Source organism: Anthonomus grandis, chromosome 2, assembly GCF_022605725.1.
Source record: "Anthonomus grandis grandis chromosome 2, icAntGran1.3, whole genome shotgun sequence".
Lineage (NCBI taxonomy): Eukaryota > Metazoa > Arthropoda > Insecta > Coleoptera > Curculionidae > Anthonomus > Anthonomus grandis.
The window spans coordinates 9,061,664-9,088,407 of NC_065547.1; the positions used below are offsets into that span (position 1 = coordinate 9,061,664).

A 26,744-nucleotide genomic window follows, 5' to 3' on the forward strand; every position below is an offset into this window, starting at 1 on the left:
ATCCGAGGCAATACCATAGAGGTCGTGGAAGCGGCTATAAAGACGTCGCAGGGAATCCAAGTCAGTAGGTAGTTCCTCAGATGCCAGCATTAATTTGACACTGGTGTTGGTGTGCTCCTCAAAACATACATTCGATGGTTGGTCATGGAGGTATGCCAGATAGAGCCTCGGGGTTTTAAAGATAGATCGGTCTCTCAGTCTAGCCAGCAAGTAACGTCCATTATCAGCATCCGAACTTTGGGACAGCCGCACTATTGGTGGAATCATCGGGTCCATTTGTAACCCATCATCGTCCTTGGCCTTCTCCACAAACTTGATGGTAACATGCTCCCGTCCTAGTGACTTGCTTGCAGCTATCGCCTCTTTATCGGAGCCAATCAGCCGAACAACCAACGGCGACAATGGACTCACTTCAAGACCATCAATTACAGTACCAGCTGGCCAAGTATTTGGCTTTTTCAGCTGAATAAAAAGATCCTCATTCTAAACATCAATTTTAAAAGTGGAGTCTGAATTATTCTTATTCTTCGGCAATGGAAAACATCGGATAAAGTCAGCAGTTCCAAGTTTTTCTTTGATGGAGTGAGCAAGTTGATTTACTGTGTAGTGGGATGGAGTGTTGGATACCACTACATAATGCCATTCCTTTCTAGCAATGATTTTATGAGTCGCAGGAGATTTTGATTGTGAAGAAGTAAAAACCTCCGTGATCTTGTCGGTCTGGGTGGAAATGGACTTTTTTATTATGGCCGGGATGTATTTGGTAACACTTGGTTTATCTTTTACGCCTATTTTTTTCTATTTTAAGTGCCATTTGATTGACACTCCGGCGTAGATCCTCCATTTTCTTAAGAAAATCTTGCTTAGAGGAATCGTGAATTTGAACCTTAACAGATTCAATGTAATTTCCCATGAGTATTGATGGGATGTTAAAAATTTCTTGCTTTATCATCAGAACTAGAAAACATTTCACATTTACGAAAAATATAACCCAACAATCTAGAAGATTCTGTTACTATTAGATCAATATGAATGTCAAACATCAGTTTACAGTCCAATATAATTCCTAAATCGCGTAGGTAAAGTCCAGTGCAACGATATATTAGAATGGTCACCCGTCAAAACACCAGCATTCCACCTGCCAAAGAATGTCATCCACCTTCTATTTACATTGTTTGGCAGGTGGAATGATGGTGTTTTGACGGGTGACCATTCTAATATATCGTTGCACTGGACTTTACGTAGTTCACTTTAGGTATGCAAATATCATTAGATTTATTTTGATAATTTATTTCATTTTTATTTCTTGTTATACTTTGGCATTTTTTAATGTTAAGAAAGAGAGAATTTTTTATCACAGTAGGCTCGTAGTCGATCCAGATAACTTTGGATATTAAGGCAGTCGGCGATGTTAAATATCGTACAATAGATTTTAAGATCATCAGCGTATATTAGAAATTTAGTATAAAGTAAACAAGATTTTGTATTATTAATGTATACAATAAAAAAAGAGGTCCTAAATGGGAGCCCTGTGGAACACCAGATGACTGAATAAAAGACTTAGAACAAAATCCTTGAAGTAAGACGTACATACTGGTGCCTATCAGCGTTTTCTCCTTGTTTAGATATGAGATAATAAAGTAATCAATGTTAACCTAAATTTTAGAGTGGTTACTTTAATTTTGACCTAAAATGGACTTTCATCTTTTTTTTTGGACTTCTTCTTGATATACGTCCATATTTCTCAGGTTACAAGCAGAAGTGACACGCCTGCGCAGACTAGTAGTTTCCGGGGCCACCGGCATGTTAAACGAAAAACAACCACCCTCGGAAGACGGGAGTGAGAATCCGGAGGCCCACTCCCTCGAAATGGAACTTCTGCTAGCCAAAGAGGCCCTCACTAGTAAGTTTATTGCTGTAAATTCTATAATTTCTTCTAAAACGAACGAATTTAGCCTTAAAGGCCGACAAACGCCGATTGAAAGCTGAAAAGTTCGATCTACTCAACCAAATGAAACAGCTCTTCTCCACATTGGAAGACAAAGAGAAGGAACTGAGGGATTTTATCAGAACTTATGGACAAGTAAGTCTAATGATCTAATCAAGACATTGTCTTTTTTTAATATTAAACTCTTTCAGCGGGTGAGGGATGAAACGTCACTACAACAGCTATCAACAGAGAGGGAAGAGAGAGAACGGGAGCGCTGGAGTTTGTTGCGGCACGCCAGAGACGAAGCGGAGCGCAGCTTATCCCTTGCTGCTCAGCTAAACGCCAAGGAGCTACAGCTGCAGCAGGCTCAAGAGCAGCTAGCTGAGGTACAAGCCCCTCCATCATTTGATCCAATTTCCAATTAACACACCTCTTTAGGCTAGAAGACAGTTAGCAGGAGGAGGCTGCCTTTCCGACCAAGAATCGTTGGCCTCTCTACCAAGACACAGCATCAATGGAGGTGCCCTCACTCCCAGCTCGGGAGGCTTACTCTCCGGTCACCTGGGACTACTGCCAGGTGATCGGGGCAGCTGTAGCGCTGATTCCGGAGTGCGAGTCAGCTCGGATCGGGAGAGCGGTGGTGCCACTTCTGTAGCGGGCAATTTGTCGGATTCGACTACAGATGGGGCGCCCACGATCACGGTCGAGGGGAGCGTCAGGGACGTGGATTCGGTATCGTTGATGTCCGCGGTGCCTCCGCCTCCTCCGGCTCATATGTATCAATGTAAGTCATTTTTAGCTGTTTGTGGGTGTAGTCCTATGATTGGAACCTTTGGTGTGAGACTCACAGCACGGAACAGTCTAACCACTAACCAAAAAATTAGATTAGAAAAATAGAAGAACAGAACAACACTAGATTTAGAGATCAAACATGTATACTGGGTGATTTGCGACCACTTTTTAGGGTGTCTCATTTTCGTATGTTTTATGGGGTTTCTCGCCTATGAAAAAAGATAGAGATGCGGTTTTCGCGACACCCTGCTACTTTTTAATAAGACTAAAGCTACACTAATCAATTTTGCCATAGCTATCGTAATTTTCGTGCTACCGGCTAAATAATTTTCAGTGATTTCCTGTTATTATCAGACATTTTAAAAAAATAAAAACTGATTTTTTTTTTGTACAATTCAATGGCGTTGACAATTTTTCTTTCGAGGTCATAGTTTTTGAGATATTGACGTAGCTTTTATTTTTTTTAATGAGACACCCTATAATATTTTTTAATATCTGTTTCCACTTGTCAAGACTTTTTGAAAAATATAGCATAGTTCATATTTATTGCTATAAAAAGGCGACAAAATAATTTTTTTCTAATTTAAATTGATAATAATAAATAGCCGTAGATAATCATGGTAACACAACAAAAAACGATATGATTAACGTTTTGCCCTTAGAAGATTTAAAGGCTAGAATTAGCAAACAACAACTTTGTTTGAGTTCAACAGGGGTAAGGGGGGTGTTTTGTTTACAAACATATTCATCGATTCTCTGTTGGCAAGTTTACGCGCATCGTACAAAAACTACACACGTCAAAAGAGGAAATTTTCAGCTATATATCAACGCATATAATAATGTTTTATATGCATATAATAATAATTTAACTTATAGTAGAGGAGCCACGGGCAGAAAAATGGGTTTCGCGGGCATTGTTGGAAGGAAGTTGGCAAGTTGTTTTTTATAAATCTACACTACTTACTGATTATAAAAAATGATCTTGCCACCCCCCCCCTTGTGGGGCTACCCCCTTCCGCACCCCTTTGAAGCAAATTTTTTTAAAATCTGGTAGTTTCAAAACCGTTATAGATAAAGCACTCGTTTTGTCACTATGTATGTTCCAACATTGACAACGTGTCCAAACATAGTATCCGATGATATCCTTTATTTAACAGCTTGTGCGTGCAAAAAAAGCGGATGCACTACAAAAAAATGCAAGTGCATTTTAAATAATTTAAGATGCACAGAAGCTTGTTCATGTAATAAAGACATCTGCCAGAATAAGGCAGAACATGATCAAGTTATAGACAGTGAGGATTCAGAGGATGAAATTGCCTAAACATTATATAATCATTTTGTGTATTTTCATAAGTTCATTTTTGTATTAAATAAGTATTATACGCCATATTCTAAGACCTCTTTTTTTGCGAGATATCAATTTAAAGCGACAAATGTATGAGTGTAAAAACGAGGTTTGTATCTTAAACAATTTCGAAGATATTTGTGAGAGAAATGTCCCTTTAACAAGGGGTGGGGGGTGTGGCTGAGGTTGCTTGAGGTAGTAAGACAACTTTAGTAATCAGTAAGCGATATAGATTTATAGAAAAATGCCTGAGATTTCGCGCTATGTCGCGATTATATTATTGTGATTGAATTCGCCTATAATTGGGAATGACTTGGTCGGTATAAAAAAGTGGTGGGGGTACATTTCTAGGTAATATGCATATCATTTCAAAGAAGAAAAAGCAGACTACAATTTTTGCTTAAACAATTTTCTTCTATCTGTTACTATTTTTAAGTTTTTTGCCTTTTCTTTAAATATTATTATGGAAAAATGCCTATTTTTTTAAATATCTCAAACAGTTTATGAGATATCGTTAAAGTCCATATAATATTTTTCATTCTAAATGTCAAGCCAAACCCACCAGTGAAAACCGCAACTGTGTATCTCGAACGGTTATGGATATATCTTCGAAAGAAATTTTCTTTTATGGGGGTGTGGGGGGAGGGGGTGGTGAAGCCCCACTTGTTGGGGGTGGCAAGATCATTTTTCGTAATTAGTACGTCCTATAGATTAATAAAAAACACCTTGCCAACTTCCTTCCAACAATACCCGCGAAATTCCCGTGGCTCCCCTACTATTATTGGTTTAATTTGGATTTTGGATTGAAAATAAAAAGTAGAAATAGATATATGTTATTCTAAGCGCAAAAATAACAACTTCAAGCAAAAAAAAATTATTAACTATCTTACTCCTAAAACCGCTTTTAAAAAATGTGAATTGGCAACACCGCAGGCAAAAACTGATGTCATCTTACGAAATGTCATCTTGACAAACGGCTTTGTGTTTATATTTGGCATTTGTCAAGTTCTGTGTTTTTCTTTAGTTTTTGGTTGAAAAAGAAGGTTGAGTCATTTCAGTGTTTTTGTTACGATAGTAAAAACTGGTGCTATTTGTGTGTTAAGCCGGGAACACATTGCTCTGACGTGTTGTGTTGCGATGTGTTGTGATGTGAATCATACTGCTTATTTTGCGTGTATTTAAATGAGCAGTGTGCACATTCATCTGATGCGGTTCGTTCTGACGCGTTCTGACCTGTCGTGTCGCGATAAAATGCGGGTGAACCAGATTTTTGTTTGACACCGTCAGAGCGTCAGAACGTTTTCGGCCGTAGGTTGTAGCGCGATGGCCGCGATGGTGAACGAAATTGAACTAATTGAAAATGTAAGAAATCATGAATGTTTATTTAACGTCAAGTCAAGACACTACCGAAATCAAAGTATGAGACAAGAAGCATGGGAGGAGATAGCAAAGGAAATTAATAGCCCATGTAAGCTTATTTTAATTTATTTTATTTATTTTTATATACATACATAGTTACATAGGTACTGTATTTTTTTAAATTTATTATTACGTTACGTCCACGTCGTACAGTTTCTAATTGCCATGGTACACTACCAATATCTGATAGAAAATAATCTCTAAATTTGTCCCGAACGCGAAAAGCATCTTGAGTAGAATTTTGACCCAAGGGTGGCACTAATGTAAAACACGATTCGAGGGTGTTACGATATATTTCTTCTGGCTCAAAATCATTATTGCAGCATAACATATTATGAAGACAAATTGCGGCATATACTATGTCATCAACAAAATCTGGTTGTATTTCCATGTGCTTAAGAAAAATTCGCCATCGTGCTGCAAGAATTCCAAAACTATTTTCCACTACTCTCCTAGCCCGCGAAAGCCTATAGTTAAAAATTTTATTTGGCTCATTTCCTGCTACATAACGCCGGCTATAGGGGCGTAATAAATACGATTTTAGTGGGAAAGCTTCGTCTCCCACAATAACAAGAGGTAAAGCTTCACCGTTTTGTGTAAGCGGCTTATCAGCTGGAAGATTCAGTGTATTATTAGCTAACGAAATTCCCAGAGAAGACTTGGCAAAAATTCCTCCATCGCTGTTGCGACCATATGAGCCCACATCAATCGCTATGAATCGGTAATTAGCATCCACCAGCGCCAGCAGAACAATTGAGTTACAACCTTTGTAGTTATAATAATTTGATCCGCCATTAATAGGACAGCGAATATTTATATGCTTTCCGTCTAAAGCGCCTATACAGTTAGGAAAGTTCCACATAGACTGATATCTTGCACTTATTTCTTCCCATCGTTGCTCTGTGGGTATTGGTAAAAATTCTAGCATCAGAATTTTCCAGAGAAGTTCCTTTATGGCCTTTGCTACTTCTTTGATAATTTCACGAACTGTGCTAAATCCCATTTTATAACTGAAGCCAAGAGATCGAAATGAATTGCCAGTGGCTAAGAATCTGAAAAGAAAACCTGCTGTTAGCAAAATGATCACATTTGCATTTTATATAGAGATTTCCATATTAATTTTTCGACCCGATTTTGGCCCTGTTGTAATAGAAGGACATTGCTAAAATTTGGAGTAGATAAATTACTTTCAAATTACTTTAGTTTATTTGTGGTACCAAAAAAGTATGACAAAAGACTTAAAAATGCATTATTTCTCTAAAAACAATTAATTTTTTATCACACGTATTTGCAGACGTCTATCAATTTTTAACATTTTTATCTAGATACCGAGATGTAAGAAAACACTAATTTTGTTCTGTTTTTTTGCATGACTGATAGCTTATGGCATTTTGAGACTCTAAAATGTATCTATGTCAAGCATCAGTTATTTACTTCTATTAGATCAGGGCATAAAATAGTTGAAAAGTTAACTGGGAAATCCCTATGTGCGCCTTGAAAAAATACACCTAATAGTATGTATATGTATAAATAATTTAACTTTTTAATTAATTTAAATTTGTATTTTCTTTTAGTGCCATCGGTTCGAGAGACTTGGACTAAATTGAGAAACGCATTTCTAAACGCAAAAAAGCGAAGGCAGACCAAGAGTGGACAAGAGACAACAAAAGTGGTTCCCTGGAAGTATGAACAAGAAATGTTGTTTTTAATACCATATCTAGAGTGTCGCCAAACTAAAAGCAATCTAGAATCACAAAAAGATCAACCAAATGTAATTGATGATGAGAGCACTGGCAGTGACGATGTTATTAATAATACGCTCCAAGAAAGTATCACCTTGAATGCAGACAATTTGACACAGACACAACATTCAAGTACTGACACACCAGTTATTAGTACCCCGATCCATCCAAAATATTCGCAAAAAAAAGCCCGTTTATCCAGCAAAGATATATCTCTGAATCCAGCAGGGGAAATGGTGCGTATCATGAAACAAAACGCCGAGGCACGAAATGAGAGACGCAATAAGATAAATTCAGATTCTCCTTCCTCTAATTTGGATGAGGTAGACATGTTTTACCTTAGTATGGCCAAAACAGTGAAACGCTTACCACAAAGGGAACAGGCATATATTAGAATGGAGTTTTGCCGAATGGTATCTGAAGCAGAAATCAGGAATTTGGATGCAAAAAGCCTTCCCGTCTTGGTGACAATCTCCACAGATAATCAGTCAACGTCAACATCATCTCTGCAATCCACTCCTTTGCATAGTCCAACTGATTTATCAACTCAATACAACAACTGTCCATCATCTGGTACGAGTACTTCCTACGTGCAAATTACTCCTTTGCGAAATCCAACTAATTTATCAACTCAGAGCAGCTGTCCACAATCTGGTACGAGTACTTCCTACTCTCCATCGCTGTATGAACACGGATTTACCCCATTTATGTAAAATATTACTGTAGATACTTATTTAGAAATAAAAGTTATTTACCTTAAAAATACAGCTAATCTTTCTCTTGTACAGATCGCTCTTCGAAAAGTGGTATCAATTTTTTTTATTCTTTCTTCAATTTTTCCATGTAAACTTTCAAATTGATCCCTGGACATCCTAAAGTACATATGGAAGCGATTTGCATCTTTAATAAGTAGATTCACTAAAGTATGATATTCGCCAAATGATTCTCTATTTTCGTTTATTTCGTGAATCCAAATTTTTTTTTTCTTAGGTTTTGTAGAACAAATAATAGCAACAGCACATTCTTCAATTTCTTCATCAAATTCATCTGATGAGCTTGAATTCATGGTGAACAAACGCAAACAACACACCGCTATGCTGTCACTGCATCAATTAAATATAAAATATTAACGTCTGACATTGGTCAGACCTAATATGATGCATCAGAACAATCTGTTTACAACCCGTCACATCATAATGCATCACAACACATCGCAACACAACACGTCAGAGCAATGTGTTCCCGGCTTTACCTTTTCACAAGTAAATACCGATATTGTCATAACATCATATGAAGGGACAATAAAAACTTATTAAGAAATCTATAATAATTATAAAATATTTAATTTCCATAAAAATGCTTTTTATTAAATAAGTACCTTTACACTAATGAAGTACGTTAAAAAAACGCATAAAGAGTTCATAAACGGTAATACTGTTTATAATTTAAAGCATAATCATAAAGCATAATAATAAATATTTATCATATAAATATTTTTTATCGACGTCACTGGTAAAGATTAATTATGTCGGTGAAATCAAATCAATGCGATCGAGCGGCGTTGCGACGTTTCTCTAATATAGGAACGTTATTAAACGAAAATTTATCCGATTTATTAATTGATCACTAGTTTCGATTGGAACACTGTACATTTTTGTTGATGCCCCCCATAAAAAGTAGTCGGCTGGATTAAGTCCGGCAACCTAGCTGGCCAAGGATGTGGACCTCCGCATCCAATATCTACCAATTAGCAAATTATTGATCAAGATAATTTCGAACATCAATTCTAAAGTGCGTGCTGGAAGTATATGACTATTAAATGTACTTCTTCTAACAAGCCCGGTAAAATATTTTGGAGAAAGTCTAAATACACAACAGCCGTTAGTCGTTCGGGGAAAAAATGTGGTCCAATTAAACTATAATTTATTAGGCCACATTAAACTTTCGTTAGGAATTAGCCAATTGTACCAAATGGGGAATTTTAGTTGCCCATACATGAGGTGTTTCTTGAATTAAAGCTTAGAACATTGAAAGACTTGAATTAGCATTGCCGTGGAACTATGACAGTTTGTTTGCTTGACACCGCTCGATCGGATTGTTGATTTCACAGACATAGAGCATCTATTACACAGGGCGAGATTACTAGCCAGTCGCCGGCGAATTTACTTGCTACTATAAAAGTCGTCAAATCTAATCGCGGCTGCTAGTAAACTCGCGGCTCGCTTTTTCCCAGTGAGGAAAGTTAAACACTGGCCTACTTCGCTACTCGCTCGCGATTTCTCTCTCTGGCGAGTGAAAACGCTATGTGTAAATTAAAACGGGACTAGTACTAGTTGGATAGTACTATTCTAGATATGACTAGTACTAATGGCGGATATAGTGCGTGCAGGAATGATTGTGAGCCTTTTAATTCGGAAAAACCTTCAAGAAAAGTTAAACCAGAAAAAAAGAAAAGCAAAACGGGTGCGAGTCAGGAATTGGATTTCAAAACGCGACACATATGGGGCTTCTAATATTTTATTGAAACAATTAAAGGATGAGGATCCTGTGGCGTACAGGAATGTTTTGAGAATGAGCAATGAACAGTTAATAATTTATTACAAATGGTTGATGAAACAATCCGCAAAAAAAATACAAAAATGAGGATGGCGATACCAACTGCTACAAAACTAGAAATAACCCTGCGCTTTTTGGCAACTGGTGATTCGTTTAAATCACTGGAATATTTATTCCGAGTGCCTGAATGTACAATGTCACTGTTTGTACCCGAAGTACTTGCAGCAATTTGTCAGGTTCTAAAGCCATATATAAAAGTAGGCATAACATAATAATCAATTTCTTTTTCACACACTGTTTATGAAACAATTTACCTACTTATTTATAAAAAATATTATTTATTCATTAATAATTAAAATTGTGCCGAAAATGTATTTATAAGTGCTTGATGAAGAACATCGTAACCATATCCGTTATCTTCGTTATTTTGGATTTGGGTATGTGTTTCATATGTAGTTGAGGCAGGGCTGGGATCACTTGGGGAGGATAACGATGGAGAAGTTTGCAGTTGAAGGGGTTCTCCGTGGTAAGTATTTATTTGGTTATTGTTTTCTAAACAGATTAGCTTTACACGTGTAATAGAATTCTGGATTTCTTGCTGCAATAAAATAGCCTGACGTTGCGGCAATTGACGTAGCTCTGCAGCTACATACTTCCCAAATTCGTCGTACAGTTTTACCTGTGATACATTTTCAGCAATTCTATTTAACTGACCGACTGCATTAGTAATTTCTGGATCTGCTTGTTTTTTCACCCTTTTTTTTAGGTTTAGGAGGTCCCATCGCCTGTGAGAGTTTTACATTTTGTTCCTTGGGCGGTGTATCGGGTTCTTCATCATCAGGCCGTTCAATTTGAGAGTTTGAGACATCCTCAGACATATTCTGTGTGCTGGGTAGAGTCTGAAAAAATTAAAACAAATCTATAAAAAATGTGTTTACCTTTTGCTTGATTTAAGAAGTAAACAAATTTTCTAAAATATATAATATTTTTCTTCCAGATGCCTACAACAAGCAATGAATGGAAAAAAATACAAAGCAATTTTCTTCTTCGTTGGAATTTTCCGAGATGTTGTGAAGCGATTGATGGCAAGCACGTTCTGATTAAAAAACCTCCCAGGTCTGGGTCAGTGTACTTTAATTACAAAAAAACCTATAGTATAGTGTTATTTGCAATGGTGGACGCAGATTATTGCTTTACTTACATTGATATTGACGGCCGAGCTAGTGAGCGAGTGCAATATTTAGAGATAGTACTTTAAACATCGCTATGGAAAATAACACTCTTAATATGCCTAAAAAATTCGGTCATTGTGGGGGACGATGCCTTTCCATTAAGAACCAACTTAATGAAGCCGTACAGTAAGTCACAGCTTAATAATACTGAAAGGATATTCAACTACCGACTCTCTCGAGCAAGACGAGATCAAGATCAGAAAATTCATTTGGTATTCTTATGTGGCGCTTCAGAATATTTTCAAGACCAATTCAATTAAAAGAAGCAATAATTAACGATGTTATTTTGGCAGCATGTAGTCTCCACAACTGGCTGAGAAAAAGCAGCCCCGATACTTATGTTCCTGAAAATGCTGTGGATAGAGAGGATTTGAACACGGGAAATATTACTTTTGGATAATGGAGAAACCACGTGGATAATCTTTCATCGGTTGGTCATTTGGGAAGTAATAATTACAAAAATTCCGCAGAGGAAGTAAGACGTACGTACGCCAAGTATTTTATGGAAAAAAATCCTTTACCATGGCAATGGAAAAAAGTGGGATTGGAATTAACTTGAATAATATTTTTTTATATTTTTAAGTAAATACAATTTATTATTTTCCAACGTAATTTTGCCCAAAACGTATGAGAAAATTAGACTTTATTTTTTATGCACAATTATATCTAGCTCTAAAATCTACTCACCAAGTATGAATTACTCTGCCTTGTTGACAAAACTTCTGCGAAAAAATCAACCTCAAACCATGTTAACTTTGGGGTGTAAATGTCTTCTGTTTCACAGCCACTTTTTTTGCTTCTTTTCTATTTTGGCCAGTTCTTGACCAAACACATCTTTCAAAATTTTAATTTTGTTTTTCAATTGTTTTTCATCCATTCCTTTTAGAAGCCCTTTATCATCTGATTGTTCATACATGTTCTTAAATAATACGTCTTTCAGTTTAATATTTAGATAATCTTTTTGTTTAATATTCCAGAATACTGGAAATGGTTCATAAATATTTAAAAACTCTATAATTTGATTACTATTCCATTTAACAGATATTTTGAATTTTCGAACGAAAAATACAAAACAAACAACTTCCAAAAATTCAATACCCTGCGAGTAAAGCGATTTAACTAGCCCGGTGTAGTTTGCGCTCGCTGAGCGTGTTCTAACTCGCTCACTCGCTTTAAATTTTACTCGCCAGCGACTGGCTAGTAATCTCGCCCTGTGTAATAGATGCTTAAGGAATCTTTACCAGTGACGTCGTCAAAAAAATATTTACATAATAAATATTTATTAATAATAGCTTATGCTTTAAATTATAAATAATATTACCATTTAGGAATTTATTTTCGTTTTTTACGCACTTCATTAGAATAAAAAGCATTTTATTGAAATAAAATATATATAATTATTTTTTACTAATTCTAGTCTTTCAATGTTGTAAGAATTAAAGACATCGTCCCTTGTGAATTGGGCTTCATCAGTAAATTGCATTCTGAAAATAGTCTTTGGTAAGTTGTTCTCCTCCTAGGAAATGCCAGTCCACGCAAGTGGGCACCTTCTTCTAATCTTCATATTCTTTTACATGAAAAGAATATAAATTTTCATTTTTTATAGCTCTCCATACTCGTGACTGTGGTACCGTTAATTGAGCGGAAATTCGCCTAGTGGTGGGATCTTCTCTTACAAGGTTGATAATATTCTTTTCTTGAACCACGTTATTAGTATCCATTCTTTCAACCTGAATATCATTTTAGGAAAACTTCTCATATCACTTGAGGGAACTCTTCTCACGCAATGTGTTAAAAGTTGCGGCAAACGTTTGGCGATTCGGAGTTCTTCGAATCGTCTTCTGTATTCTTCTGCAGCAGTACTTACTTATTTAATTAGTACTTACTTATTAGCAGTACTTACGATATCTGCATATTCAACTGCAACTCAAGAGAAAACAATATTTTGTGCTTTTAATAAACAACGTCAAACAAAAACGAAATAGGTACATAAATGTTATTTTGAAACAATTATTTAAACAAAATAATTTTAAACAAATTTATTGAAATTAATTGATGTTTTCTTTAGTACCGGTTAGGTATATAGCTTTAATGAACACATCGCTAAAAAACCTGTGTATCATCTAAAGATTTTTTTTGTATATAACCTTTGGTGTGCCAATCAACATACTGCCATATTTTTCTTCAGAAATGTAATAAATGTTTTTAGGAAAGAAATTAAAAAAAACTCTATTCCGATGTACAGGGTATCTTTATAGTGTATTAAAGTGCCTCTTTTGTAAATTGGCTGAATCTGATGCTGGAACTTTGCTACTTTCTAAACGTCAAAAAGTGTAGATGATCGAAAGGTGTTTATATAGAAAATTTTACAAAAATCGGCTAAGCCGTTTACAGAGTGAACAAGTTTTACCAAAATACGAAAATCACCCTGTATGTTGGCAATAAAGACTGAATTGATCAATAACAAATATCCATTTAGTTATATCCCAGGCTTGGCTTATACTCCACATAGGTATGTACAAAGTGTCCCATTTTCGTGTGTTTTATGGGGTTTCTCTCTTATGAAAAGAGGTAAAAAGATGCGGTTTTCGCGCCACCGTGCTACTTTATAATGAAACTTAAGAAGCATTAATCAAATTTGCCATAGCGATGTTAGTTTTTATGCTACAGGGTGATTTTAAAAAAATAGCATTTTCAAGTTTAGTGCTGATATTTATTGTTATTCGCTGTTTTTGTTTATTTTATTCGTTGTTATTTAATTATTTTTTTAATATGGCTCCAAACTAAAAATTTGAAAACATAGAAATATGATATGAATACCTGCTTCATATTACCTAATGAAATGCAGACCAGGCCTTAAAACTCTATCTGAATAGGTCAGTTAATCTTTACCTTAGGATTTATATATTTTTAAATAACTATTTTGTCATATAGATATCTTGAAAGAAGACAACCCGAAAGAAGAATATTTTAAAAATTAAAATTTAATCCCCAAGTTTACGACAAAGATAACAAGAATTCAGAGATGAACGTTTCAGCAGTTGTTCAAGCCACTCCCGAAAGCTTGTGCAGAAAAATATAATAAAAGACCGATGTTTCTAAAACAGAAGGGTAAAGGATTTAAAAAAACATAAATTCAAACCTCACAAGTATAAACTTCGTCATGTGCATCCTGGTAATGTTGAACGTAGATTGGAGTTTTGCAATTGGTTTATAAATATGAAAACTCGGGACAATATTTTTTTTAAAAATAATAATTTGGTCAGACGAGGCTCATTCTTAATAGACACAACTCGCGGTTTTGGAGTCAAGAAAACACACATAATTTTTCCTGGAGAGCATCAAGGCAGGTTCGTATTTAATGTCTCCTGTTTAATTTTTAATCGAAATAGTTTAAAAGATTTATAAAGAAAATCTAACAAATATCTTACAAAAGGATATTTACAAATTCTACAAGAAAACACTATAAACCTCAAATGATCATCATCCCTCGATTGCAAACCTACCAAAGTCTTCACAAAAATGTAGAGAAATTGATGATATTTATTTTGAAAATATTTTATAGATTTTAACACGTTGACATTCATTCATCAATGACATGTCCTGTTATGAATTAGCTCCATTTGTAGTTTTGTCAGTGTTTTAAATTTATTCGTATTAGAGATACTTTTGATTTGTCATGAAGGCCAAGCAGTAAACATTTTTATTCTTAGGTATAGCTTTACTGCACACATCGCTAAAAAGACGTGTGTAACATCTTAAGATTTTTTTGTACATAACCTTTGGTGTACCACTCAACATAGTATCATTTTTTTCTCACGAAATTAAATCAATTAAATCAAATTAAATCATCAATTAAATGAAATCATTATTTCATCAATTAAATAGCCCATTTTGTGGATTGGCTGAATTCGGCCGAGCAAATTTGCTACTTTCTAAACGTCAAAACGTGTAAATACCCGAAAGGTGTTTGTATACAAAATTTGAAAAAAATCGGCTAAGCTGTTTAGGAACTACAAGATGAACAAGTTTTTATCAAAATACGAAAATCTCTCTGTATATTAGTAATAAAGCCGAATTGATCACTATACATAAGTATGTATAATGGATCACGAATCATATATTCTGCATAGTAAACGTAACATTTTAGAGTTAGAAGCATACGCACTTTTAAAAAAAACACAATTTTAGACAAATTGAATTAGACTATCAAGCTTTTCTGCGAGGATTAGAGTATTAAGCATTTTTGCGAGGATATGAGTATCAATCATTTTTGGAGGGATTTTCAAAGAAACAGGTTTGAGGCTTTTAACCACATATTTGTTTATTAAATAAAAAAATTTAAAAAGTTGGCGCATTCGACGGTTAAACCACAAAAAGAGAAACCAACTAAAATTGGTCCTTTCGGTCTTCTAATAAGAAAGAACTTAATGTCCTTAATAAGAGTCCTAACTTTGCACCAGCTTCAAACTGCCAAAACAACCTGGAAAATATTATAGTATGAATCCGCTAACTTCGTTAGCTATATGCACACGCGTCTAGAATAAAAATAGAGTTTTGGTTAGTGGTAAAACTGTTTTGTAATTTATTTAAGGTAGTATAAATTTTTGTATTAAGCTGTTTCAGCAAAAGACTGCAGCCCGACACTGTCGCCGTTAAACGCCAACAACTTCCAGAGACCAGTAGATCCCACTAGCTTATCCAGGTTCGTTTTATTTATGTTTTTGTTGGTAATGTGGCTTATTATGGAATGATTTAGATCAGTAGAACAACTTAGCTCCCCGTTAGACCAAGAACCAATTAACCTAGGAAAGCGTAGTAAGCAGCCCAATAGGCTGTCGGGGCGTGGAGGGACTTGGGGGAGTATCTCCAGGGTGTTTGCCAGGTCCCGGCATAGGAATAAGACCAACTCGTTACAAGAAACTAGTAAGTATTTTATAAGAGTACATACCATTCTTTTTCTGGTTTTGAGAAAACTGTTGATAATGGAAATGTGACTTCACAGTTGAATTAGAGTGAAAAAGTTAAATTAACATGTCGGTGGGTTTATTATAATTCTAATCCTATCATATTGGGAGATTGTACTGGAAGCTACGACTAGATTAAGCTATTGTTTAGGTGAGCATGGCTACGAACCATATCGCAGCTGGTCTCCCCTGACCGAAGAGGGCTACGCGGAGAAACTACGACTGCTCCGAGAGGCGAGCACCATCCCCATGGAGAGATGGAGAGCCCCAACTGTCTTGGCGTGGCTCGAGGTGGCCCTCGGAATGCCCCAGTATGGTGCCAGGTGTGCCGAAAACATCAAAAGTGGCAAGGTACATCTTTAACTTATCTTTCTCTATATTTACTACCGGTTTCTTTATTCATATACTCATCGTGCATGTTAAAAATCAACAGTAGCAACAGGTTAAATAAGACGCCGCCCTAGGCATTAGCATATTGGCTACTTATTATAGATTGGTCGTTTGAACGGGCAGGTCCTTCTGGAATTGAGCGATCTGGAGCTAGAATGCGGCCTGGGGATCACTCATCCGATGCACCGGAAGAAGCTGAGGTTGGCTATTGAAGAGCATCGTCATCCGGCACTGGTGCGCTATCCTTGTATCGCACAGCTTGGGCACACCTGGGTTTCGAGCGAGTGGCTACCCGACTTGGGATTGTCTCAGGTAAGGAAACTTAAATATTCCGAGTAGCTCCTGAAAACGTCCTTTTAGTACTCGGAGAGTTTCGCGTCGAACATGGTGGACGCCCGGATGCTGGAGCACCTCAGCAAAAAAGAGCTCGAAAAGTACTTGGGGGTCACCAGGAAGTTCCATCAGGCCTCCGTAGTACACGGCATACACCTTTTGCGTATCATGAAGTACGATAGACAAGCGTTAGCACTGAGGAGGCATCAGTGCGAGAACATGGACGCGGATCCTTTGGTGTGGACCAATCAGCGATTCATCAGGTGGGCGAGGAGTATCGATTTGGGCGAGTACGCTGACAATTTAAAAGGTATTTAGAGGCTACCGTTGAATAATAAGTTTAGTGAGACCGTCAAATGTTTTTGTGTTCTAGACAGCGGAGTGCACGGTGGTCTGGTGGTTTTGGAACCTTCGTTCAACGGAGACACCATGGCCACCGCCCTCGGGATTCCCGCGAGCAAGAACATCATAAGGCGCCATCTGACGGCCGAACTGGAAGCGTTGGTGTTGCCAGCCAGGTATGTGATCTTCTGCCAAATGGATGAGCTCCAGGCGGAGGCCGCCCGGGTCATCTCAAAGCATAATGTTAGATAAACGTTTTGGAGAGAGAAGGATTTTTTCCTTTTTTAAATGAATATTGATTATTGTGGTGACGTTGTATGATGGATTTTATTTTATCCTGGAGAATAATCATTGTTTAATATGTTTATATCAGGAAAAGGTATAATTATTATTTAAATGAAAAAACGCATTTACTTCCATAACATACTTGTATTCTAACAGTTAATTCCAAACAGACATCTGTGACATATGACGTTGGACATATGACATTAAACTCTGGAACTAAATAACTGGAAGTCTTAAACTCTAAAGCCGTGGCTACATTGTTAGTGTTATGTTCATGAGCGTTAACACCTGGACAACTCCAAACACCTCTCCCTTAAAGATTGAGTCGGCGAGGAGGTTTTATAGAGCGGCCATAACGAGACCTTGGATTTAGAACAATGTCGTTATTAGTAGAAACATGAATATTGTTATGTTGATTGCCCATGGGGTTACTTGAGAATGATGAGTTCCTAAGTGTAATGTTCCCTTGAGGCATAGTATTGGTGGTTAAGGCGGAGTATGGACCTAATACTAGTAAATAACTTAGGTTGACCAATGCATTGTAAGTCTTGATTAGTATATAAAGGTTTTATATATGCTATGTCTCGCCTTACTATTAAATTATTACTTCCCTTTTCTATCCAAGAAGATCTTGATTCGATAGCCTTTTCAATAATATTAGCTTTTTGCCAAACTTAGCTTTGTAAGTTTTAGTGACTATCTTTTTCTCTTTTTTTAAACTGCTGTGGGTTTTTCTTAGCTTATTTATTGTAGTTTACTGTCATTGTTCCTTTTGCGTACATAGTATTTTCGAAATGCCTTTTTGGACTTTAGGTTCTAAAATCTTACCTGTACCTCTATTCTGCAAAATCTGTGCCAGGCACGCATCAAGGAAAATGATGGGGGTGTTGTTATATTCCATTATACCTTCTCTAAAATCAGAATGTTCCTCAGAACTTTTTCGTAAAATTTGTTTACATAGACTAACTTTTCTGCCATGCCACTGCTCTGATGGTTGTAAGGAGAATAAACTACTATTTTTATGCCCTTCAATTTGTAATATTCCTTCCACTGACATGACAAAAATTTCCATTCTATGTTAGATTTTAATAATTCACAAAGAAGATGCATAATATCGAATATATTTTTAACATACCATCTCACATAGTTAAAAGCTCCAATTACCCATTGCAATTCTACTTTATTTTCTGGTCTTTTTAATTTACATAAAGAATTGATTATTAGCTTTTTCTAGTATAACAACTCTATTAACACTGATGCTCATGGCTGAATTTCATCAACGTTTACAATAGCCTTCCTTTGATTCTTCACTTCCGTATTTCACAGATTAAATTTGCGTAGCTAGTTTAATCTGTGCATATGTGTGCGTGTGCTTTTAAATGAGTTTATATACAATTTTGAAATTTGGCACACATCATTAGCAACCTACTAGTTTTTCGTCCCTAGCTAATTTTGCAAAACATAATAGCAAAATAAAATTAAAGAGAAAGGGCGGTCATGCGATACATCGTTTGAAAGCACCCACTGAATGATTTATGGTCCTGGAATATTAAGTCATTACTTCTACCCATAACAAAATGGCAGTCTTTCAAAATCTTATTTTTCGCATTTTTATTTTCTTTACTACACCTGTTCAGGTGAGTAATTGGTTTGTAGTTGTGTTGTTGTTTGTAGAGTTTGAATTCAATTTGACAAGGGACCTTTACTTAAAGATGTTGGAAAATGCAATAAAACCACTAATCCTTGAGATTATTAAAGACAATCCTCATGAATTTAAGGTGGAAACAGTTTTTAAGGGGCACCGTCTCACTGTACAAGAAATGTTAGAGAATATTTGAGGCCGTTATTTGCAAAACTCCCTCTTTGCTATTTGATTTACTTTTCAGGAGCAACAAAGAATATTTCAGCTTTCATGTAAATTATATTTTCGGATTGTTATATTTTTTAACCATTACAAAATATTCATTAATAATAAGTAATAATGATCGTAAATTTGAATCTCTTACAGTTTTTGAAAAAAAAATTTTTTTTCCAAAGAGAGAGTTTTGCAAATAAAATAATGACAGAAACTCATTAAAGTTTTTTTAAATAAAAAGTTTATTAATTAAACAATAAATAACTTGTTATAAATATAAAAAAAAGTTTTTCAAATAACAACATTAAGTTTCAAGTATCTTCTTATTCAGAAAACCAAGAAATAATAGGAAAAAAATTAAATAATTTTAGTGTCGGTTTCGTTTTCACACAAATCTTGGTCACCATCACTTGTTATCGTACTTGCAGCAGTTTGCTTTAGGATATTTTTGGATACTCTGGTAGTTTTCTCTAGTCTTCACCATAATGCTGAACCAGTAAACTAATAATAGAAGCTTTATCGCCTTTAAGTTTGTCGCTTAGTGGTACTTCACCTGGCTCTAGGGATGAAAACTGTGTTATTCAAGTAATTAATCTCACCTTGAATTAAAACTGTGTGTGCCTTTTTATGAAAAATAAATCGTTTTGCGTTGCTAAATTTAAAATGCCAGGCTCCAGGAAGTTTTACGATTTTTTTTGCTTCAGTTTTCCAGTCTTGTACGGTCCAGTCAACACCTATTTTTTTAACTGTAGCATGTTTACTTATTATAGCGTCGTAATGACTGGATTCTACAATAACGGGTATTTTTTTTGTATTAATCCGAAAACTCTATCTGGGAGGATAAAAGAGTGCCCTACAATTGGAAATGTGAGCTCAATATTTTTAATATTTTCTGGAGATTCTTTAAGAAGCCAGTAGGCTAACATTGTCATCATAGTTGTGTTCTTGTTTTGTCCGCCGCACCCATCAGCGAACAAGTTAATTTTTGTGACAGAAAGCTCAAATATTTTGGTGTTTAATGCATGCCTAACTGCCGAGGCTATTGTGTTCGCATTTTTTTGAGTATCAATTTCCGTCCATAAATACGCGTTCACGTTTGCAGGTGTTCACTTGGTGTTAGACGTTCCAGACACTATAGTAAAATTGTCGTAATTTATTTGCTGGCTGAAATATGCAGCTTGGTCTGGTAATCGAGGCAGGGCCAAGTTTTTCTGGCAGTCAAAGGAAAAAGACACTGTGTTTGGTTTTGGATGTTTCAAGAGACGGAAGAACGCCTTTGCCTTCAATAAATGAACGCGATTCTCTGTTGTTAACTTATATCTTTTTTCAGCTGACGTTGTCAATTTTAGTTGCTCTTTTAACCGTAGGCACGTTGAACAGCAATCTGTAAGTGCAGTTCCAAACGCAATATTGTAATTTGCATTCACAAATTTTCTAAAATAACTGATTCTAACGTGCAAATCCTCAGGAACGCGTTGTTGATAGTAAGTCTAAAGCTTTTTAATCGCATTGTAAATAGACACGCACACTAGTCTTGCTCCTACAATAGTGAGATTCTGCACATGTTAAAGAGTCTATAAAGTCTTTTATATGTTTATGTTTTTCATCGTTCTTGCGACCTATTCTGTCCCCTCCTCTTCGTTCTTTCGGGAGCTCCCCATTTTTGACAAAATTACGAAGTATTCTTTGCACTCGGTTTCCCCTAAAATTCGTAATGCCTAGAAACGCATTTTTGCACACTCTTATATATTTTCCATCTTTCAAACGAACATTGTATTGAATCGAGACTTGAGTGTGATTGGATTTTCCTCTCTTCGGTTTATGTCCTTTGCAACAGTTTAGTATGAGATTATCCTGGTCTATTTTAGATCTAGATTCATACATGTATCCATGGAATTGTTTAATATTATTCATTGTTAAAGTTCTGCAAAAATACAGTTGTCAGGGTTTACCATCGTGACCTTGGAAAGTTTGGAAGCACGTGTGGTGTATGTCTGAAAATAATATAATTTCAGCTAATTAGTTACTATTAAACCGATTGAGGACTTTTTTTAAGCCATACCTATCCCTTTTTTTAACAGCCCTAGCGTAGCTTTCCGGTTGTCGCTCTTTCTTGCGTGCTTTTCCTCTAGGAGAAGGTAAAATCTTATAATCATTGTTTAACTCATCCATAGCAGCAAATCACACCAAAAATCAATTGATATTACACGTCAATACACAACGAAATTGCTATTAGACCTAAAAATATATTCGATTCACTCTATGTAAACAAAGCATGGCGTTAGTCACGTAGGCACAAGAATAGCGTGCTTATTGGTTGACGAGCAAATAAGCAGTTTTGCAAATAACCTGCAAATTTGTACTAACTTTTATATGAGAAAGAGGCAGTTATGAAAGATTTTAACGATAGTAATATGTTCCTTATTTAAAACCTGTTGAACTTGGCGAAAAAAGTGAATTTTGATTATTTTGTCGATTAGAGACTACTTGAAACAAAAAGTCTACGTCACTCAGCCAGAATCGATCTACGTCAAAGAATAATTGATTCATGTCAAAATATTGATATTGCCACTTTCCAAAATGTTCGTGAAGAGTTCTCCAATTGATTATTTTAGTGTCTTGAAGGTAATGGTGCACATTTTCAACATCTTTTATAGTGAAATATGTCTGTCTTAACTAAAGTTTAATTATTTTAAATGAAAATCAAAATGCGAAAAATAAGATTTTGAAAGTCTGCCATTTTGCTATGGGTAGAAGTAATGACTTAATATTCCAAGACCAGAAGGCATTTATTGGTAGCTTTCACATAGTGTATCGTATGATCCACTTTTCTATTTAATTTTATTTTTGAAAATGTCGTCCCGCCGCCATTTCGAAGTTTTGCAAAATGAGATATGGACCAGAAAGTAGTACAGTGTACTCCGTCTATAACGTACATAGGATGTAACGTACTTCCGGTTATTACGTACTTATAATTCGGAACCCGCCCAAATAGTCTTGTCATTTTACTGTATATAACGTACTAACTAAAATCTTAACTCCGGCTATAACGTTCAATATTTTTGCCCGATTGACAGTAACTCTCCGCACGTGCGGAGTTATTTACATCTGTGCCGGTAGTTTTAGATTGGACATTGCGTGTTATTGTGCGAGTGCGAGTTTTAGTAGTTTTTTTGGTAAAATGACGGATAAGCGCAGAACTATAAATTTGAAAGAAAAAATAGACATCATTAAAAGTTTTGAAAGTGGTATTAACAAATCGGAAATTGCGAGAAGGAAAAATATGGCAAAAACAACAGTTTCTACAATTTGGAGCAATCGTGAAAAAATCAAGCAAGCAAGTGAAAATAAATCGCAAAGAATTAAGAAAATTAGGAATCCCGTACGCTCAGATGTGGATCAAGCTCTTATTCGATGGTTTGAGGTGAGAAGAACCGAAAATATTCCTATAAGTGGACCACTTTTAAAAGCAAAAGCGGAAGATTTATCTAAGGGATTACACGGTGGAGATTTTAAGTGGTCTACGGGTTGGCTCGAGCGTTTTAAAGTTCGTCACAACATCAATGTCGGCAAAGTGTCCGGTGAAGCAGGAGATGTTAGCAGGGAAGCTGTGGTGAACTGGTTAACCGAGAAATGGCCAGGTATTGCACAAAATTACAGCTGTGAAGATATTTTTAATGGGGATGAGACCGGACTATTTTACAAGATGACTCCAGACCGTACACTGAAATTTAGAGGAGAAAAGTGTGTGGGAGGCAAACAGTCAAAGCTAGGATACACCGTTTGGGTTTGTGCAAATATGACAGGTTAGTGAAAAATGTAAACTTCTTGTCATTGGTAAATACGAACGACCGAGGTGCATGAAAAATATTAGAAACCTGCTTGTTATTTATAAATCGAACAGATGCGCATGGATGACTTCAGAGATTTTTATTAATTATTTGAAAGAGTGGGATGAAAAACTAAGACGTCAAAAAAGAAAAATATTGCTTCTAGTGGACAATTGTGCAGGTCATCCAAAGAATGTAGATCTGACAAATATCAGATTAGAATTTTTGCCTCCCAATTGCACTTCTGTCATACAACCAATGGATCAAGGCATAATAAAATGCCTGAAAACCTATTACCGTAGATATTTTATGTATCGCCTAATTCAAGCATTGGATAGTGAGGAAACGTTCAATCTAACAATTCTAGACTCGATAAAAATAATTGCGAAATCTTGGAATGAGGTTTCACAAAAAACGATTCAAAACTGCTTTCGACATGCTGGTCTAGTGAAATCGATCGAGGATTTTGATTCACTTGCCTCTGAATCAGTGGTACGAGAAATATAAAAGTTTTGATGATGATGATGTCTGAGATATTCCGCTAAGTTATTGGATGCAAAATCACTGCCAAGACGTAACTACTGTAGAAAAATATCTTCCTGAACTAGATAATTTTATGACCATCGACGATAATCTGGTAGCAACGGAGACCTTAACGGATTGCGACATTATTGCCGAAGTTATAAAATCAAACGATTCAAGTTCCGATAACGAAAGCGGCGATGATGATGGACCAGTGAACGAACCCATTCCAAGTTATTGTGAAGCACTTTGTAAAATTAAAACTGTTACGAATTTCTTACAATATACTGATTACGGATCTGATGATACAATTTTACAAGCCTCGTTAAAAGTTGAGAAGCACATCGAGAATTTCCAAATGTGTAAAAAAAATCAGCAAACAAAAAAAACACGTTATTTTTTTGAAAAATCGTAATTAATAAATAGTACAGATTTATTTTGATTGCATATGTATATGTATCCTATTTCAATGTTATATGTTACATATTAATATTATATCTTTTTTTTGTATTTAATACTTAGAATGTATTTCTAGTTAATTTAGTTCTTTAATTAAAACAAATAAATCTTTACATATTTATTTTTATGGGTTTCTTTTATAGCGTACCTCCGGTTATAAAGTACTAATTTTATTCACCCTAGAGAGTACGTTATAACCGGAGTTTACTGTACTTAGATTGCTAATCATGTGTGCCAAATTTATAAATTTTTATATAAACGCATTCAATATATAAAAAGGAGGGACAATTAAGAGCCGCACTGTATATCGGGAGTCTGCATTATTATTATTTAAATAATAAACGCATATACTTCCATAACATACTTGAATTCTGACGGTTGACGGTTAATTACAAACAGTGACATATGACATTGACATAATTAAATTAACTTCTTACTCTTTAACTATTAACTCTCTAACTCTTAACCTAATAACTGAATCTCTTAAGCCCTAAGCCTAAATCCACATTGGTATGTAATTACGGATACGTAAGGCTGTCAAACCAAGCCTATCCGTGACTTTTATCCCATCCACTAGAGACAAGCGTATCCGTAAAATGACGTTATATTTTTGGCCACTAAATTTAAAAATATTATCCTCATTGGCGCAAAGCTCGAAGGTAAAACCCCGATTCTCCTCCATAGATACTAGGAAACCTTAGTATTCCAAAGAATTTTGGCACTGACTATTAATTAAAAAGCCACAATAGTCACATTTAAAATATGTGACCCGGGGTCGAGCCCAAAGTCGACATTCTAATTATAGTACAAAATAACAACTGGTAAAAAAAATGTGGTAAAAATTAAAAAATAACTATAAAAAACAAATAGTACAACGGACCAAAAATAAAGTTCGAATTAACCAACTTCTACCCGTATTTTCCTTCACGTAGGTACGTGAAACCTTTCGAGTCTCTTATTGGCTGATAGCAATCACGTGGTCCCAAATCAAATCAAATGCTTTATTGTCAGAAAATTTACATTTTATCGACAAAGCTAATGGAAAAAAAATACAAATATAAACAAATAAACATAAAAAAAATACTCAGACAAAATACACACAAAGTAAATAGGTACATAACAAAACAAAAATACTGTACAAATTATCAAATTGTACAATTTGGTCGAAACCCAACGGATCCGTAATTACGTATCAATGTGGATTCAGACTAAAGCCATGGCTACACTGTTAGTCATAAGCGATAACACCTGGACAACACCAAACAATTATTCAACATGGATTTTTTCATATAAGTACTGAAGACTTAGGATTTCAGTAGTTATTACTCACGCTGAAGCCAAAATTGGAATTTAACTGATTTGTAATTTTTAACTTTATTTTTGATCTTGTGAAAACCATTGATGCTATAAAAAATCAAACGTCATTCAAGGTGGATAAGTTAGCTAAAAAAGAGTAGCATGCCGAGGGGTTTATTCTAATTTGTTATTCACTTTTACAGATAGTCTCTTTTTGATCACTTCGAGGGCGCTATACCTAAAAAAAGCAATCATCATACAAGGTTACTCACATAATCATTTCGCGTTGATTTTTCGGTGTTTATTAGACATTTACATAAAATATTAAACCGACCAAGTACGCCCCTAATTTCCCTTCCAACCTCTGATTTAAATTCATGCTTTTTGGCTCAGTCTTTATTAGAATAATAATTAATTCCAATTAAGTTAACGTCACTGAGCCGCAAAACAACGAATATTATTAAGCTTAATTAATCATGCTTAATAATAATTAATAAACACCTAAAACCAACCAGATTTTCTTTAAATAGCATTAATTAATTAATTTTAAATTAATATGTAAATTACGTTATTTAAAAACGTCATGACGTTATGTTACAATAAATAAATCAAACTTAACGCTAATTAATATAATTTAACTTAATGATATATTATTACTATTATATAGTTGAAGAATAAAGGTTGTGAAATGATTTCTTGAAGGATTTCATTTTATTTTATTTTTTCGTCAACCTTCAGGTGGTCTAAGGGCATACAAATCAAAATTCCTTGTAGATTTATATATTTTTAGATTCTATGAGAAATTTCCTAAATTTTGATGGATCACATACCATAGTTGCGTTAAACAGCTTTCAAGATATTGAAGAATTGAAAATGTCATAGAGTGAAAAAATAGAATTGCTTTTATTTGTCATTTTATGGAGGATCTAAAAATTTCTCATTAAATATAAGTTGGTTCGTTAATAATAATAATATTTTTTTATTAATGTACTAATTCAAATATTTAGATTTCGTAACCTATATCGACGCTATACCCTTGGATCACCCATATTTCTTTAAAAAAATTAAATTTTTTTTAAATTTATTTATTAATGTTTATTCATTTTAAACTGTCTTCTTTTTGTTTCTCTTATTTTCTTACAAGCTCTTGATTTTAGAAGTTTTATTTATTTATGTACTATATATTGCTGAAGAATTAATTTTTTTTAATTTATATTATATATTATACACAATTTTATATCGGGAACACATGACACAAACATTCTATGTTATATATTTATTTGCTTTTTCGCTTGGCACCGCAGTCCTCGATCGATGTTAGAGCACATATTTAGACCTGATATTCTCAATTTATATTATATATATCTATATATATGCTTGTTATTAGTGTTTATTATATGTATATTCTCAAATTTTTTATTTTAATTTTTGAGTTTCTTATGATTTTGG

General features: G+C 35.0%; 2 protein-coding genes across 3 annotated transcripts in view; one reads left to right on the forward strand and one right to left on the reverse strand.

The window, feature by feature from the left end:
* The window catches only part of LOC126746232 (kazrin), a 160,609-nt gene that overhangs the window by 131,732 nt on the left and 2,133 nt on the right, over nucleotides 1–26,744 (forward strand). The window contains exons 6-15 of one of the 2 annotated variants that reach the window (XM_050454397.1): nucleotides 1,749–1,903; nucleotides 1,956–2,083; nucleotides 2,140–2,316; nucleotides 2,369–2,714; nucleotides 15,634–15,721; nucleotides 15,776–15,942; nucleotides 16,135–16,334; nucleotides 16,497–16,685; nucleotides 16,734–17,016; nucleotides 17,080–17,224. In XM_050454397.1, the coding sequence (XP_050310354.1) occupies nucleotides 1,749–1,903; nucleotides 1,956–2,083; nucleotides 2,140–2,316; nucleotides 2,369–2,714; nucleotides 15,634–15,721; nucleotides 15,776–15,942; nucleotides 16,135–16,334; nucleotides 16,497–16,685; nucleotides 16,734–17,016; nucleotides 17,080–17,224 (1,878 nt within the window). Of the gene's footprint in view, nucleotides 1–1,748; nucleotides 1,904–1,955; nucleotides 2,084–2,139; nucleotides 2,317–2,368; nucleotides 2,715–15,633; nucleotides 15,722–15,775; nucleotides 15,943–16,134; nucleotides 16,335–16,475; nucleotides 16,686–16,733; nucleotides 17,017–17,079; nucleotides 17,225–26,744 lie in introns of both variants that reach the window. The other variant, XM_050454389.1, reaches the window with a different exon arrangement.
* Nucleotides 5,537–8,464, reverse strand: LOC126746263 (uncharacterized). The gene is made up of 2 exons (XM_050454424.1): nucleotides 7,984–8,464; nucleotides 5,537–6,538 (listed from the first exon to the last, which is right to left on the reverse strand). The coding sequence occupies exons 1-2, from the start codon at nucleotides 8,292–8,294 to the stop codon at nucleotides 5,557–5,559; spliced, it is 1,293 nt and encodes a 430-aa protein (XP_050310381.1). The 5' UTR covers nucleotides 8,295–8,464; the 3' UTR covers nucleotides 5,537–5,556.

Coding starts and splice junctions, on each gene's coding strand:
- LOC126746263 (XM_050454424.1), bottom strand. CDS start 8,294: ATGAATTCAAGCTCATCAGATGAATTTGATGAAGAAATTGAAGAATGT. Junction 6,539..7,983: donor AGATTAGCTGTATTTTTAAG/GTAAATAACTTT, acceptor TTTTCTTTTCAG/ATTCTTAGCCACTGGCAATT.